We start from the raw sequence: 16,509 nt of genomic DNA on the forward strand, positions 1-16,509 counted from the left end.
TCCGACTGATCACCTCTCGATGTTCCTTTTCCAATTCAGCTCTATGCCAATGCTCCTCGTCCATCTTCACCTCATAGGTCGACACCACCTCTCTCATTTGTTGTTCAACCTCACTAATTCTCATTTGAGCATTGTGCAACCGTCTCAGTGCTTCAGTTTTCTCTCTCTTAAATTCTTCACACAACTGATCCCTTTGGCGCTTAGATGCTGCTGCTGCATCTCTCTCTCGGTCCTTTGATTTTAATGCGGTGCTTGCTGCGGCCAAATCCTGTTTCACTTTGAAAGCATGATCTCGTTCTTCTCTTTGTTGCCTAAGAATCCCTTCATACGCTTTTGTCATTTCCTCATTATCATGCCTCAGATCCACATACTCATGTCGGAGACTTTGAAGCTCGTTAATTAATTTGGCATTTTTTAATTTCATCTTCTCGATCTCTTCTTTTAGCCCTTTCACCTCCTCAGACTCAGCAGGTTCCAATCGTTCCAGAGCAGGAGAGTCCGATTTGAAAGGTAACTTGATCATATTAACCCTTTCCAAACTCCATCGTCGGTAAGATATTTTCCCGTCCATTACCCATGGCCTTGGGTCTTTTTCTGCACGAAAAACCTCACCCAGGCACTCCTAACTCGTCGAATTAGATCTTGAGAAATTCCTTCTTCATAATAAGTCCATATGGCGACCAGAGATTCTGGAGTTGGAGAGCTCTTAATTGGACACCCAAACTGCCGTTGAGCCAGAATAGGGTTATAATTCACACAACTTCTGGTACCTATTAGAGGGACGTTAGGGAAATCCCCACAAGAAATGACATGCGACTTGGGCAGCCCAGGGACACACCATCTAATCTTTCCCCCATTCAAACCTGCACAGAATTGGGCCCATTCTTTCGCCCCTCGAATTTCAACGCCGCCATGTGGCAATTCCCCAATCTGACATTCAGCATTTACTGTACCCAAGCGGACTCGGGATATAAACCATACATACAATATAGGTACACAGCATAGCATCTTCTTCCTCTTGAGTGCGTAGCACAAATTCAAACCCCCGTACACATCAGCTAGAACCGCAGTGACTGGACTTTCCGAATGAATCTTGTAAGCAACAAACACATCGATGGCCGCTTGATCAACAAAATTCTCCATGTTAGGGAAGAGCACGACTCCATATAGTGTGAGAGCCAACACATCCATGAACGTCTCCCCTATCTCTTTCTCAGCCAAATGACGCAAGTGCCCTTCTAAATACCCTTGGGGGATCCCCTTCGAGTTGCCCTTGGAGGCCATTTTACTCTCTAGCTCATCAGGGTGTACCTTCAAGATTCCTGCCAACGTAGAGATAGATGCTCGTTGCTCAGAATATCTGTAAGGGACTTTATCTTCCACCAACAAACCCAAAATCTGCTCGAACTCTTCTACTACTGGTGCCAACTGAAAATCCTGGAAGGTGAAACATCTGAGCGGCAGATCATAATATTGGGCCAAAGCGGTGACTGCCGACGCTTGGACTTCCACATTCAACAACCTCAATAAGTTCCCATACCACTTCTTGAAAGCATTCTTCTGTATAGTCTTCATTTGTTGCACTATTTCCCTTAAACCATTCAGATTGCTATCTATAACCCTGATAGGTAATTTCTTCTTCAAGGCATCCGACCCTAAATTCCCTCCAACTTGAAATCCCATGTTAATTTCTTATGTTTCTTTTTTTTCACAAACTCAATCACAGCCTTAAAATTTCTGACCTAGAATCACAAGAAATGTTATGGCATGGCATGACAAAATACATGTTATGCATGAACAAATAATCAAAATGCATGTATGATGATGTCGTGAAAGAAAGTACAGACACATGGCTTCATTGCTAATTCGAATAAAGCGAGAAAAATAAGATGAGAATTAAGGTAATGCACATGTCTTCCCTTGTGCCTTATCAAAGGTTCGATGCCTAATGGTCCTAAGGTAAAATATATGCGCTCGCCAGGATAGTTTCCTAATACTTAAGGATCAAGGTCACTAGAGCTATGGCCTACTTCTAGGCATTTCCCACAATAGTTGGTAGACAAAAAGATGTGGGAGTACCAACGAAGTAAACAAACTCTAGCTGGGGTTCTCACAATGACCACTTGGGAAGTTCATCCACTGTGGCACTGCTACACAATCCCCTCTAACTCTAAGTTACACAGACCCGGGTATAGGGCCCCGCACATGATATGCACAAAGTGTGTGTGTGGAGGGTGGATGATGCATACCATAACCCCCACCTGCAAAACAACCAGAAAACTTCCCAGACAAATATATAACAAAATATGCGAAACAATTTACACACAATCATTCCAAGAGATAGATATAAATAAATTAAAATAGAGACAAGAATATACAAATAAAAAAAAGAGACAAAAATAAAAATAAAAATAATAATGAAATAAAAGAAAGGGGAAAAAAGAAATAAAAGAAAATAAATAAATAAAAAAGAAAGAAAAAAGGAAAACCACATTCAGTCCGCATATCTAATTAAATAGCTTGACTCTCTAACGTCCCCAGTGGAGTCGCCAGCTGTCGCAACCGGAATCACGACGGGACGGCGAATCGAAAAAAGAAACGGGTTTAAAAAAGAGATTGGGAGTCGCCACCATAGTTATTTTTGGAAAACTATGGAAAACCATAAAAATAAAGCAAGTCTGCAAAAAACCAAATTTTTGGGTCCGGAAGTCGGTTACGCGTAGGGAAGGTGTCAGCACCCTACAGCGCCCGCCCAAAGGCGGTACCTTTAATTAAAAATGCAAAGTTGATGTGGTTTTCAAAATATTAATTTTCCCCAAAATAATAAGACAAAAATATTTAAAAAGAAACAACAACAAAAAAAATTTGGGCCCGACAAGGATTGACCTTGGTCCTACGTATTCTCATTTAAAGTGAGAAATCAGGGTTACGTAGTTCTTGAAAGATATTTGTGGGAAAATATTGGTGTTTTTTGTATTTTTGAAATTTTATATTTTTTTTGTATTTTTGAATTAATTGAAAATATGTGTCACACGACGCGAGCGGTCGAACGGACACTAAAAGAAAAAGAAAACTATTTTTCGATATTTTCAAATCATTTGGAAGAAAGTGTCACACGACGCAAGCGGCCGGACAGACACAATAAAAATGAAAGAGAACCCCTTTTTTATTTTTCTATATTTTAATTTTTATGATTTTTAAATATGTTTGTTTTCCTTTTTTAAAAAAATAAATAAATAAATAAATTTATAAAAGGATGAAATTATTTAAGAAGAATAAAAGTGGGAAACAAAAAGTAAGGGTGCACGAGTAATTGGTGGGGTGCACAAAGCAAATACGACAACAAGCCCAAAAACAATAGACAAAGACATGGGGTGCAGGAGTGTCACATGTGGGAGGTGCATGAAGTAACAGGTGGGGTGTGTGCAGTAAATAAAGGGGTGTGCTAAGGAAACAAAAAAAGGAGGTGCAGGAATTAAAATTGGGGGCGTACGAAAAGAAAGGAGGAGGGTGTGGTTGAGGTAAAAGAGGGGGTGTGCGTGGTAAAAGGGTTCAAAGCCTGCTGCCCATTTTTATTTTTTCAGAAAAACCCTAACAGAAGCCAAAGCTTCTTCCCCTCACATGGCAGCCTCTTCTTCTCGACACCACCACAACTTCAACCTCTGTCACCGTTCGCCTCTGTTTCTGCTTCACCGCACCACCACAACACCGAGCAGCTAGCTCGCCGGCGACAACGCCGATCATCACCCACCGGCGACACATCTCTTTCTTCCTTTTTCTCCAACGCGCACGAGATAGGTGAGATCTCCGGAGCCCCGCCGTCGCTCACCGCGCCGCTCTAGCCACCAGAGCCTCACCATCGACGCCGGAAGCCACTCCTTCTCTCCTTCTCTCTCGCGAGATCGACGCCCGCGCTAGGAGCCGCCGTCATGTGTATGCTCCTCAAGAACTGCCGCACCCGTGGCCACTGCACCGCGTCCCTGCCGTCAGAAACATCACCGGCGACATCCTGTTCTTAGGGGCGTTGTTGTCGAGAACCCGGGAACGCTCGACCTTTGCTTTCTCTTCGCATATCGTCTCGAACAGCCTCTGTGTGATATCCAAGGTCGCTACCGTCGGCGCGTCTTTCGTTTAAATCTCCGAATCGCCGGCGGCCTCGCCGGCGGCGAGGGTTTCTATTCTTTGTTTTTTTTTTTATTTGTATTGGGTTGTTATGGTGAATTTGAGTGTGTGACAGTGATGATGACGAATGAATGTGATTCTGGTTGTTTGTGGTGTTGTGTTTGGGTTCTGGCTTGGCAGTCTTGCAGGTGATGAGGGAAAGATGATGGTGGCGAGAGAGATTGAGATTGAGGGTTAGGTTATTTTCCAGCACTCACTCGGACAACAGTAACATCCAAACAAGAACATATCTTAACAGATAAAATAAAAATAAAATAAAATAAATAAAAAACATTGTGCTCTGTTCTTTACTGTACCAGTTGCGATGGGAATAAACAAAAGGAATAATAGATGTAACTGTGCTCATCTCAAACCATCTATACATTCATGAACATCAATATCAAATCACGTTAACATAAGTTTTAATTCATATACCCATGAACATCAACAGCAACATCAAGTCACGGTAACATAAGCTAAGGAGGAGTTAAGAACACTTAGCGTGAAAATAAAACATAATGCACTTCCGTTTTCCAAGTTTACTCCTTCTCTCCCTCCTTCTGATTTCTAGTGCCCAAACCCTTCTCTGTCGTAAAAAAAAAAGGACCCCTCCTCTCATGAATCTTCCCCTTTTTATTATGTAACCCTCTGCACCTTCCAATTTTGAAATTTGGGACAAGGCTGAGAGCAGATGTTGCTTCTTGCTCCTTCAGCCATCATGACCATGCTACAGGCCCTTCCCCATACAAAACCATGATAGCGTAGCATGCATGGGTATGACAAAAGAGAGGCCTTACGTTACCTCTTTCTTTCCCCTTTCCCTTCTCTCTCTTTTTTTCTTTCTTTTTTTTTCTTTTTTTTTATTAAACTAGAATGAGAGATGTAAAACAAAAAAAGGAGCTGTAATAATAGAAAGAAAAATAATGTAATAATCAAAATAATAAGCTCAAATAAACAAATAAATAAATAAAACTAAACTAAAATAAAATATAAAATAATAATAATAATAATAATAAAATAAATAGATAATTATTTTTTCTCAAACCAAAACATATATTTTTTCTTTTCTTTTCTTAATTATTTATTTATTTATTCTTCTCAATTGAACTTTAATTAATTAATTAATTATTTTATTTTATCATTGTTACCCGGACGAAATTGGGTGTTGACACTTGGTTATGGGTAGTTGCATGATAGCTGGTACTTCTTGTTGTGTGTTGTATGATTCTGGAGCGACACACTCCTTTGTGTCAAATGGATGTGTGGAACGGTTGGGTCTGCTGGTGCACGAGCTGCAGTGTGAGCTTGCGGTGTCTAGTCTGGCGTCGGGTTTGGTCAGGACGTCGTCCTTATGTGCTAGGTGTCCAGTGGAGGTAGAGGGACGCAAGTACAGGGTGAACCTAATCTGCCTGCCTCTACAAGAGTTGGAGGTGATCTTAGGAATGGATTGGCTCTCTACCAATCGCGTTCTTATAAATTGTCGAGAGAAGAAGCTGCTTTTTCCCAACACAGAGGAGCCTGAGTTGGTATCTTCTCAGGGTGTTATGAAGGAACTTCATGACGACGCGCAGTGTTACATGATCTTCACACATCTGGAGGTGGATGGAGGAAAGATGACGTCAGTAATACCGGTTGTGCAGGATTTTGAGGATGTGCCAGGGTTACCTCCCCACAGAGAGGTAGAGTTCTCTATCGATCTAGTGCCAGGGATAGGTCCAGTATCGATGGCTCCCTACCGCATGGCTTCCGCGGAGTTGGTTGAATTTAAGAAACAGATAAAGGAACTGAATGCGAAACAGTTTATCCGACCTAGCACTTTGCCTTGGGGAGCGCCAGTGCTGTTAGTGAAGAAGAAGGATGGGAGTTCACGTCTGTGTGTGGACTACAGACAGTTGAACAAAATGACAATCAAGAATAAGTACCCTCTTCCGAGAATCGACGACTTGATGGATCAGCTACATGGGTCAGCAGTATTCTCGAAGATTGATCTGCGGTCAGGATACCACCAAATATTGGTGAAGGACGATGATGGACAGAAGACGACCTTCAGGTCCAGATATGGCCACTATGAGTATGTGGTTATGCCGTTTGGTGTGACCAACGCTCCGGCGATGTTCATGGACTACATGAACAATATCTTCCGACCTTTCCTAGATAAGTTTGTCGTAGTCTTCATAGACGACATTCTTATCTATTCCAGAACTCAGGAGGAGCATGCAGAACACCTGAGGTTGGTGCTTGGTGTTTTGAGGGAGAAGTAATTGTATGCCAAGTTATCCAAGTGTGAATTCTGGATGGGTGAAGTTCAGTTTTTGGGGCATGTGATATCCGCCCAGGGGGTTGTAGTGGATCCAGCAAAGGTTGAAGCAGTGGTAAAGTGGGAAAGCCCTAAGTCTGCCACAGAGATCAGGAGTTTTGTGGGGTTGGCGGGCTACTATAGGAGATTCATAGAGGGGTTCTCCAAGATAATGGCACCCTTGACACTTCTTACTCGGAAGAACCAGCCCTTTACTTGGACGGACAAGTGTGAGGAGAGTTTTCAGGAGCTTAAGAGAAGGTTGACCAGTGCGCCGATACTAGTGATCCCAAACGTGGGGAAACCTTTTAAGGTCTATTGTGATGCCTCTCACCTTGGGCTCGACTATGTGTTAATGCAAGAGAAGAAGGCAATAGCCTATGCTTCAAGGCAACTTAAGGTTCATGAGAGAAACTATCCCACTCATGACCTAGAGTTAGCAGCCATAGTGTTCGCCTTGAAGATTTGGAGGAGTTATCTTTATGGTGCACAGTTTCGTGTGTTCAGCGATCATAAGAGCCTTAAGTATCTGTTTGACCAAAAGGAGTTGAACATGAGACAGAGAAGATGGATGGAATTCCCGAAGGATTATGATTTCGAGCTTCTATATCACCCCGGAAAGGCGAATGTAGTGGCAGATGCCTTGAGTAGAAAAACAGTGCATACCGCACACCTTATGATCAGGGAGGTGGAACTACTGGATAAGTTCAGAGACATGAGGGTACAGGTGGAGTTGGGGTCCGAGTTCATTAGGTGTAGTACCCTTACTATATCTAGTGGCTTTTTGGACTCAGTCAAAGAGAGGCAGTTGTTGGATGCCAGTCTAAACAAAGTTAGAGAACAACTTGGGTCGGATGAGGTTAGAGACTTTGCATGATGGTATACTGAGATTTCAGGGCAGAATCTGTGTACCTAATGATGCAGAGGTGAAGAAGTTGATCCTTGAGGAAGGACACAAAAGTCGTCTTAGCTTGCATCCTGGCATGACTAAGATGTACCAGAACCTCAAGGAGACTTTCTGGTGGCAGGGGATGAATAAGGATGTGGCCCTTTTCGTATCAGCCTGTCTGACCTGTTAGAAGGCGAAGGTGGAGCACCAGAGGCCCGATGGAATTCTACAGCCTTTGGAGATACCAGTGTGGAAGTGGGACAGCATCTCCATAGACTTTGTGACCCATCTGTCGCGGACTTTTAAAGGACATGACACCATCTGGGTGATAGTGGATCGATTGACCAAGAGTGCCCACTTCTTGGCGATGAACTTGAGGATGTCCATGGCCAAGTTGGCCCAACTGTACGTTAAAGAGATTGTGAGGTTGCATGGAGTACCTTCGAGCATAGTTTCCGACAGGGACCCACGATTTACATCCCGGTTCTGGCAAACCTTACAGGAAGCTTTGGGGACCAAGTTGACTGTGAGCTCAGCCTACCATCCCCAGATTGATGGCCAATCAAAGAGGACCATTCAGTCACTTGAGGACTTACTACGGACGTGCAAATTGGATCATCTGGGGGCTTGGGATGAAGTGTTGCCCTTGATCGAGTTTACCTACAACAACAGCTTTCATGCGAGCATTGGCATGGCGCCATACGAAGCTCTCTATGGCAAAAGATGTAGAACTCCTCTTTGGTGGTACCAAGATGGAGAAGCGGTATTGGTTGGACCAGAACTATTAGAACAAACCACTAAGAAAGTGAAGATGGTGAAGAACAGGATGCAGGCTTCTCAGAGTAGGCAGAAGGTCTATGCAGACCGTAGGAGGAGGCCCTTGGAGTTCGCAGTCGGCGATCATGTGTTCTTGAGGGTGACCCGAACCACGGGCGTGGGAAGGGCTCTCCGCTCAAGGAAGCTTTCGCCCAAGTTTCTTGGTCCATATCAGATCACGAGGAGGATTGGGCCGGTGGCTTATGAGATAGCTTTACCCCCACAGTTGGCGAACCTTCATCCAGTGTTTCATGTGTCACAACTGAGGAAGTATGTATTTGATCCGGCCCACGTATTGGAAGCTGAGGATATACAGATCAGGGAAGACCTCACGGTGGAAGTACCACCCATCGCTCTTGAGGACAACAAGGTTGAGGAACATCGAGGAAAGATGGTCAGTCTGGTTAAAGTCATATGGGATCGGAGGACAGGTGACTCGACTTGGGAGTTGGAGGACGACATGAGGAAATCACACCCATATCTTTTTACCTGGTAAGTTTTCATTTTCGAGGTCAAAAATTTTGTTGTTGGGGAGAATGTAAGACCCTGTTCTTTTTCTGCCTTACATAAAGGGCTGCCCCAAATCTGATGGGCCTAAGAGCTGGCCCAAAGGTTAAAGCTGAACCCAGGCTGCCCTAACGCTCACACTTTCTTTCATTCTCATATTCGCAGTCGTCTTCCTCTCCATTGTACCACTAGAGCTCTGCTAGGGTTTGTTTCCCGCCTCGAACCAGTCCGCCCAAAAGCTCAAGTAGTGATTTCTACTCCACATAAGTGATTCTAAACCTATTGTATTTACTTCCTAAAGCTGTTCTTCGTATTTCACCGTTTAGAGTTCGAACTAATCTTGTTTTTCCTACTGTTCCGCTGTTTCGCCGGTTCTGTAAGTCCATCACTCGAGCTACTGTGCTCCGAGGTCCCGTGTCAAAGTTCTGTTAGCCCTTTTCCAGGTACGGGAAGTTAGGGTTTCAAGTTTTGAGTTGTTTTGGCCTGTTCTTGAGTTGGTTGTTGATTGTATGGATTAATCATTCGTTTTGATGTGCGAGAATACCTTGTATGATTGGTTGGTTTGAAAAACATAGCTGCTGCAAGTGAAACAGTGGTGAGACCTGTTAATCTCGCCCAAGCGAGCCAGTCTCGCCTAAGCGAGACAAACAGGGATTCGCCCAAACCAGTTTGTGTGAAAGGTCGCCCAGGCGACCCGCTCAATTTTTGAGCGAGCGAACATCTCGCCCAAGCGAGAGAGGTTTCGCCTAAGCGAGATCCCGCATTGGTTTCTCGATGCTCTTTCGAGCCCTCGCCTAGGTGAAGGGGGCTCGCCTGAGCGAGCACGTCTCGCCTAAGCGAGACCCTTCAGCCTGAGTGAGGGGTTGGGCGAGGCAGTACGCTGTTTGGGTGCTTGTTTATTCTTGGATGATTGGTATTGGTTTGGGTATGAATGTTATGATGAGAAACATGTATATAATAGAATGTTATGTATGTTTGGCATGAATCATGAATTGTAGATGATGGGTTTGGTATGAAAATTGGCATGTGAACTAAATGAGATGGGTATTATTAAAGTGGCATGATAACGAGATGAGTTAGGGCCTATGTGCATGGATGGATTATGATGAGTTGGAATGAGTTTGAACTGGAACGTGAAAAGATTGGCTTTAAAGGTTGACATACTGGTTATATCCTTGCATGGTGAATACTATTTGACTGTGTGATAATATTTTGTCTGTGTCAGTGCATAATTCCTTAGGGTCTCTAGGTGAGACTTTTGGGGGTGAGCAGAGGTATCCACCACAAGTGCAAGCGTCCGCTGAATCCGACCATGGTTATATGTATTCGGATGAGTCGAGTCGTGTCGTAGTGTATTGCCTGAACAGTCATAACATGCTTGGTTGATTTGAATGTATGGTATTGTGGAATTATATCTGATTTAATGGATGAACTCTCTTGTGCTCTAGCTTACCCTACTTTCTTTGTTGTGTGATCTGCTATGTGGTACTCTCTTTTGCGATGATCATCAACTTGTTGGTGTGAGCAGATGCGAGGAACACCCGTAGGCAACAAGGGGGTGGAGATTCCGCTGCATAGTCCGCGTGGACTAGTTTATATTTCCGTATGAGTTTATCTAGGGCTGCGACCCACGTAATTGTTCGTCTTTAGATTTATGTACTTTGGTTATCTTTTCATCTAGTTTTCTCTTGGGCATCGTGGTGTGCCATGGATTGTATGGAGTTGAGTTTAAAACTCCCAGTCTGCGCCTTTATGTTATCTTTCTTGTAACGCTTCCTTTAATTTCGCGTACTTAATTAAATGGAGTGTTACAACATCAAACTTAAAAGGTAATATAGATAGTTTAAAAGTAAGAGAAAATGAATATATTTATTAAACATGAGATATTTTGAAAGAAAAAAAAAAGTTAAGACACTAATTTAATGTTAAAAAAACATTTCACCCAGAAAAAGACAGGAGAAATATCATTGATTTGTGAGTAGAGATAGGATATAAACCCGTTCTCGTGGGTATTGCTCAAACTTGTATTCGTTTTGATGGAGAATCTCTATATTGACTGGGTATGGGTATGCGTATGGAGAATCTCCAACTTTTTCAATTGGGTGTGAGGATATGTATGAGAATGTACATATCCTCGCCATAATATCCATCCCCACCATATCTCCGCTCCATTTAAATTATTAAAATATTCAAAATTAATTAAGTAACCATATTTATTTATTTATTTATTTCTTCTAATTATTTGGTTGGTTATGAAACTCATTCGCATCTCCAATATATTTTTCATCTTATCATAACCTTTATGTAATTATGTTAAAATGATGCATGTGAATTAAAATTTGTTTATGTACATTTGAATATTTATATTATTTTTTAATATTTTAATTTATTATATATTTTCCTTTCATACGAGAATGTTTAATACTCTTAACTTAAGTGTTTAATAGCATAAACTTTTTATTTTAAAAAAATTATATTATTTGAAAAGTATTATTTACCTATTATTATTCATTATTGTTTCATTTGAAGAACTCTTTTGTTTCGCTAAAATAATTTTCGTTATTTCTCAACCATTGAATATATATGTTGATATTTGAAAAGTTTGCTTAAATCTTTAAGATATTTTTTCATCTTATCATACCCTTAATTATAAATTTGTTTTTCTTTGTACAATTTCTTTCACTAGTCTCTCAAATTGTTTCTAAGACACATATTTGTTAATTTTTTAATATTTTTATTTGTTGTTTATTTTCATCATGTAGAATACTATTTCAATATATTTTATCTAATTATTTTTTATTTTCTATCTCATTATCAATCATATTGTAATTTTTTCACTATAATTGTATAAATAAATTTTATTTACTACAACATAAAAATTTAATGTAATTGCCATAAATATTTTTTTATCACCATCCAACATCTATTGGAGTTCAAAAGATATAATATCTATGTCAAAATTTTATTATTATGTTTATTATTTGATCCAGTGATGTATTATAACTTTTATTAATTTACAAAAAAAAGATTCATTTCAATTTAAAAAGTTGAAGTAAATAAACATTTAAAATATATTTTAATTTAAATATTTGTTTTCCTTTTATATTTTTTAAAAAATATTTTTAAATTTTATCAACAAGTCTTCATTGATGTTTGCAAATTTAATAAATGTTTTGGTTCTCATAAAATTTTATTTGGTATTTTAATCTAAAATGTAAACAATTATAATTTATTTCAAAATATTTGTTATCAAAAATAAACAATTCTCTTACTAATATTAAATATTTGATAATATTATATTTCTTTTACCATAATTTTTTATTATTTTATAAAAATTAATTAAAATTAATATTGAAATAGTAAGAAAATGAGTACATGTATGGATACAAGATTATACTCATTACAGTTAAAAATAAAGATAAGATAAAAGTTTGATATCCGTTAAATTTAAATCTGAAAATGAGAATAAATTTTTTCTACAAAAATCATCCTATCCCGTTGTCATCCTATGCCGATCATGTTAAAAATCAATCACTTTAAGACAAGTAATTTTTGAGCAGGAGTGTTATTTAATAAATCTCAGTCGTATATTATGTTTATCAGTCTCTCTCTACGTATAACACAAACACTAACCTTTATTAACTAGTATTCATATATTAAATAATAATAATAATAATAAACACAGTAAATATTTAAGATTTATTAAACAGAGTAGATAGGAATGGATACAAAATCAGAAGAAAAAAAATATCAACTTTGAAGACGTAAAGTTTCAATTTCAGAGCTTTTAACATTAAAGTCCCTTGATACTTTTGGTTAGAAAAGTATTAAAGAAATATATAACTGAAAAAAAGAAAAAGAAAATAGTTTTCTGGCAGGTTATAGGGAGTTAAGAACATTAAAAAATAAAGACATTAGTAATAATTATAACTCAAACTGATTCAGTACAACATATAGATTCGATAATGGTCTGTGATAAGGCTTGTATCTGAGAAAATACATCAATCATACCACACAAAAAACAATAAACTGATAAAAACAAAATATTTTGACATAACAAAAACTTTAAAGAAGTCTACATCCCCTAATTACATGACTTCTAAAAGCATGAACAACGAGTGTCGCTGAAAGTGAATTATTCACAAACTTCACAGGCCACGATTTGTTTCTAAACTGCATTATCATCACATTCGGATTAAAATTTACAAAATACTTCCTCGCAAAGTTCATAGGCACACACTGAATCAAGTCAAGTATATACATGTAGACCACTATTAGAGCAAAATCTAACTATTCATGAAAGAATAATAATACTTGCCATCTAACATTTCTGATTTCAAGCTCAATTACCGCATCCGACCTCAAAACCGTGACAAGAGTTTTGCGTTCTAAAACTGACAATTCTTCTGATGCCATAATTGACTCTAACTATGATATCTTAACAGATTTAACAGCGTTGTGAGAAATCAATTCTAGCTTTTTGTAGAGAGTAGTAATAAAAACTACCTATGAAATCTCTCTTTTCCATCCAATATTTGACTCATTTTAAAGGGAACGATTATAAATTATGAAAAATAGTTCATAACTCTTCACTTCATTGTCATAAAGCATGAATCTCTCATGAATGACGAGTTAAGTCTAATCATAATTAGCTACATCTCCTTGATTAGATTCTAAATTCTCATTGTGCATATAAACAAAAAAGAAAAATAGATTACCTTGTGAAATGGGACAAGTTCATTCCTCTGCACCTCGAAAGATGGAAACTTTGAAAGCAAAGCCCCGGATCTTCTTGATCATCTCAAAAACACAAACATCCCCCACATTCAAATTGTTTTCTGATGCAAATTTATGCCATCCCCCATTAATTCTTTGACCACAATAAATAACAGGCCATGTTCTCCCATCCAATAGCTCAAGACTAATAGCTGCACGTGCATTCCTCAAATATTTTTCAACAAAATATGTTGGTATTTTCTGTAATTTTTTTTTCAATAAAAAAAAAAAAAAAAAGAACTGCAGGTTACACTTCTGCTGCAACATCCTTATAAAAGAACATAACTCATAAAAATCCATGTATTCAATAAGATGCTCACCAGGTAATATCCATTGATAAAGGATTCCTTCATGACAAGCAAGAAGAAGGGGTATTCAGATCTGAAAATTATGGCTTTGTTTAAAGCCGTAGATGTTAACTGCTCCTCTTCTGAGCATCCAATGTTATAAGTGTCTTTTTTCCCTTCAACTTCTGAAAGACTTAACATGCTGCAAGTTATGAAAAATTGGTTTATAGGTTTTGCTTTATAGGTTTTTCCTCTTGAGAGCTAGAACTTTTAATTCCCACAACACTTGTAGCTTTGCTATTTTTCGTTTTCTTACAAGGCTGAGCAGAAGACAGACTTGGTTTCACTCTAGTATTTTGACATGAAAATTGCTCCAACAAAGTTTCACCAGAATCATCACTGATATGTACAAGGTTGTCCTTTCTAACATGAGTAGTGGGGGAAGGATAGTCTATTTCAAGGGCACTATTGTCAAACACGTGTACATCAAAATGAGAAGTTTCCTCGTATTCAAAGAACAACAAGTGGCCATGATCTAGAGAATAGTATGTGACAAGCTCCTTCCATCCATTTTGAAACCAAATCTCACCATCACGCCTTGCCCAGTATATTTTCCATTCAATACCATCAGGAGATCTAAGAAACACCGGATTTGACATTCCATCACCATGTTTTCTAGTGAACTTTTTTGGGAGCTTCTGCAAAGATTTTGTTGTTAGCATGCATAATAAAATTCACAACCACTACCACATCAGAAACTCCAAATAGTGGAGAAGTTTGTATCTTTCCATGACCCGGCATGCAGATATACAAAAGTGGGGGTAGTTGCAAATTACTTTTTTACCCTAATTGGGTGTTTGTCAAAGCTTTTGTTTCTATACCTCAAACGCAAATTGTTTATAGAAATCTATCAAAAACAGTCCTTGTATGTCCATAAATGAGAAATCTTGTTAAAGATGAAGAGCAGAAACAGTATATTTTCTTAAACGAAGAACTAAAAGAGGTAAACTCATGTGATGGTGCAGAACTTGAACCATAAAAAGTAAAATCGAAAGAGAGGAATGAAGGTAATGATGCTTACAAGTATTCCAAGTGCAAGGCTTGGTCTGAGGATAATTTTAAAAAAATGAACCGCAGTTGGTGAAGTCATGGATGTTGAAATGAGATAGTGAAGAAGGGATTTCTAGGACTTTTAAAGTTACTAGCTTGGAGCAGATTGAGGCCTTTGTCTGTGGCTAGGTTCTCACGTTGTTGATAGATGAAATAGACTTCTTCATCTGTCTCTGCTCTTATGTACAGATTTCCGGTGACTTTCATTTCAAACTTTTGTTTTTTCTCTTTTATTTCACATCATTTATTTATGCTGTGTTCATTCCGAGAGAGTGCTCATTCCAAGAGAGAAATTGGATTGATTTGAATGAAATTAAAAAAATACTCTTTGTTGTTTTTTTTAAGAATTTTAGAAATAATTATGAAAATAATTGATTTATAAGTATTTTTTTTGAAAATTTGTGAGATATTTGATTGATGTAATAAATTAAAAATGTGTTTTAATAAAATTATTAGTACGATTAATAATTTGTTTTTTTATATAATAAATAATATAAATTAATATTTGTATAAATAAATTTATTTTGATAATTTCTTTTAAACAACTTGCAACACCACACACTACAAACATCTTCGCTTTTATATTCTTCATTATCATCACATGGATACACACACAATAGTAGAGTTAGATCAATGAGTTCTGAATTTAGCACTTCCATCAATTTAGCGCTTTTATTAATCACAATATTTTATTCAATTTACATACATCATTATAACTTAATTTATCTTGGTACAAATTTTATATTATTTTCTCTATTACATTATTGATATCTCAATGTCCACCTATACATCAAAATAATTTCCAAAAGATGAAAAGAACATCCAAGCTCTCTAATCACACATTGATAGCCAAGGTTATTTTCGACTGCAATATCTATAATTCAATTGTGATTTGCAGGTGGGATATCTATAAAGCATTGACAGATTCGTCCCATGTCATGGGAGATTGGATGTCTTACTTTCAAGCTCACACAGATCGTTCCACTTAAGTTGGGATCAAATCTCTCACTTTAATGACCGCACAGATCCGTTCCATTTGAGGTGGGATCGGATCCATCTCTTTAAGCACACCCAGATTCATTTCAAGTGAGGTGGGAACGAATCCATGTTCTTTCAAATAGCGTGTGTATGGTCACTTTTATCAGAAATATAATGTGTTTTCTTCATGAATCTTAAACAGTATCGCTGCTCAAAGCTGAAAAGACAGAAGAGTAAATTTGTATTTAACCAATGAATCTACTCAAATGACCCTGTATTACGCGAGATCGGAAAATTGATCAATCATGCTGATTATTGCATTCTTTTGCTCTTAACTCTCTTCAAAGGAATGTCAAGATTATTATGTAATCCATCTTTGCATTTTTGTTCAACTTCAGACACAACATTAGTATAATGAAAAGAATCATTTAATTATTTAATTGATAATATTGTTTTTTTATTTTTAATTAATAAAAGTATTAATCAAGTTTTCAATTTAAAAACAGATACCTTTCAAAAAGCTAATCAAAATCCTAATATATCAAAATTTTATATTGTTAACATTATAAATTGTTATTATTGTATTGTTTATTATAATTGAATAATATATAAATTAAAAGTATTAATATTTGGTCTAAACATTTTATTAATAATAAAGACTTTTGCAATTTTAGGTTACTCCACTTCTA

At 37.9% G+C, this 16,509-nt stretch overlaps 2 protein-coding genes and 1 long non-coding RNA gene across 3 annotated transcripts; 1 reads left to right on the forward strand and 2 right to left on the reverse strand.

Annotated features, from left to right (window-relative positions):
• Positions 1-570: 570 nt before the first annotated feature.
• On the reverse strand, positions 571-1,683 carry LOC114174488. Its single transcript, XM_028059328.1, has one exon. It carries the CDS (start codon positions 1,681-1,683, stop codon positions 571-573), a length of 1,113 nt encoding a protein of 370 aa, XP_027915129.1.
• Positions 1,684-5,603: 3,920 nt separating this feature from the next.
• On the forward strand, positions 5,604-6,422 carry LOC114174490. Its single transcript, XM_028059329.1, has 2 exons — positions 5,604-6,001; positions 6,362-6,422. The coding sequence occupies exons 1-2, from the start codon at positions 5,604-5,606 to the stop codon at positions 6,420-6,422; spliced, it is 459 nt and encodes a 152-aa protein (XP_027915130.1).
• A 6,210-nt stretch (positions 6,423-12,632) lies between these two features.
• On the reverse strand, positions 12,633-15,043 carry LOC114174241. The gene is made up of 3 exons (XR_003602671.1): positions 14,814-15,043; positions 13,766-14,430; positions 12,633-13,646 (listed from the first exon to the last, which is right to left on the reverse strand). It is a non-coding gene; the product is annotated as an uncharacterized LOC114174241 (long non-coding RNA).
• Between the last annotated feature and the right edge of the window lie 1,466 nt (positions 15,044-16,509).

Source organism: Vigna unguiculata, chromosome 2 (genome assembly GCF_004118075.2).
Source record: "Vigna unguiculata cultivar IT97K-499-35 chromosome 2, ASM411807v1, whole genome shotgun sequence".
NCBI lineage: Eukaryota > Viridiplantae > Streptophyta > Magnoliopsida > Fabales > Fabaceae > Vigna > Vigna unguiculata.

What these genes read in the sequence shown, in the direction of transcription:
- LOC114174488 (XM_028059328.1), bottom strand. Translation starts at nt 1,683, where the DNA reads ATGGGATTTCAAGTTGGAGGGAATTTAGGGTCGGATGCCTTGAAGAAG.
- LOC114174490 (XM_028059329.1), top strand. Translation starts at nt 5,604, where the DNA reads ATGGATTGGCTCTCTACCAATCGCGTTCTTATAAATTGTCGAGAGAAG. An exon ending in CCTTGGGGAGCGCCAGTGCT is followed by an intron (nt 6,002 to 6,361) that starts GTTAGTGAAGAA and finishes TATCTATTCCAG; the next exon opens with AACTCAGGAGGAGCATGCAG.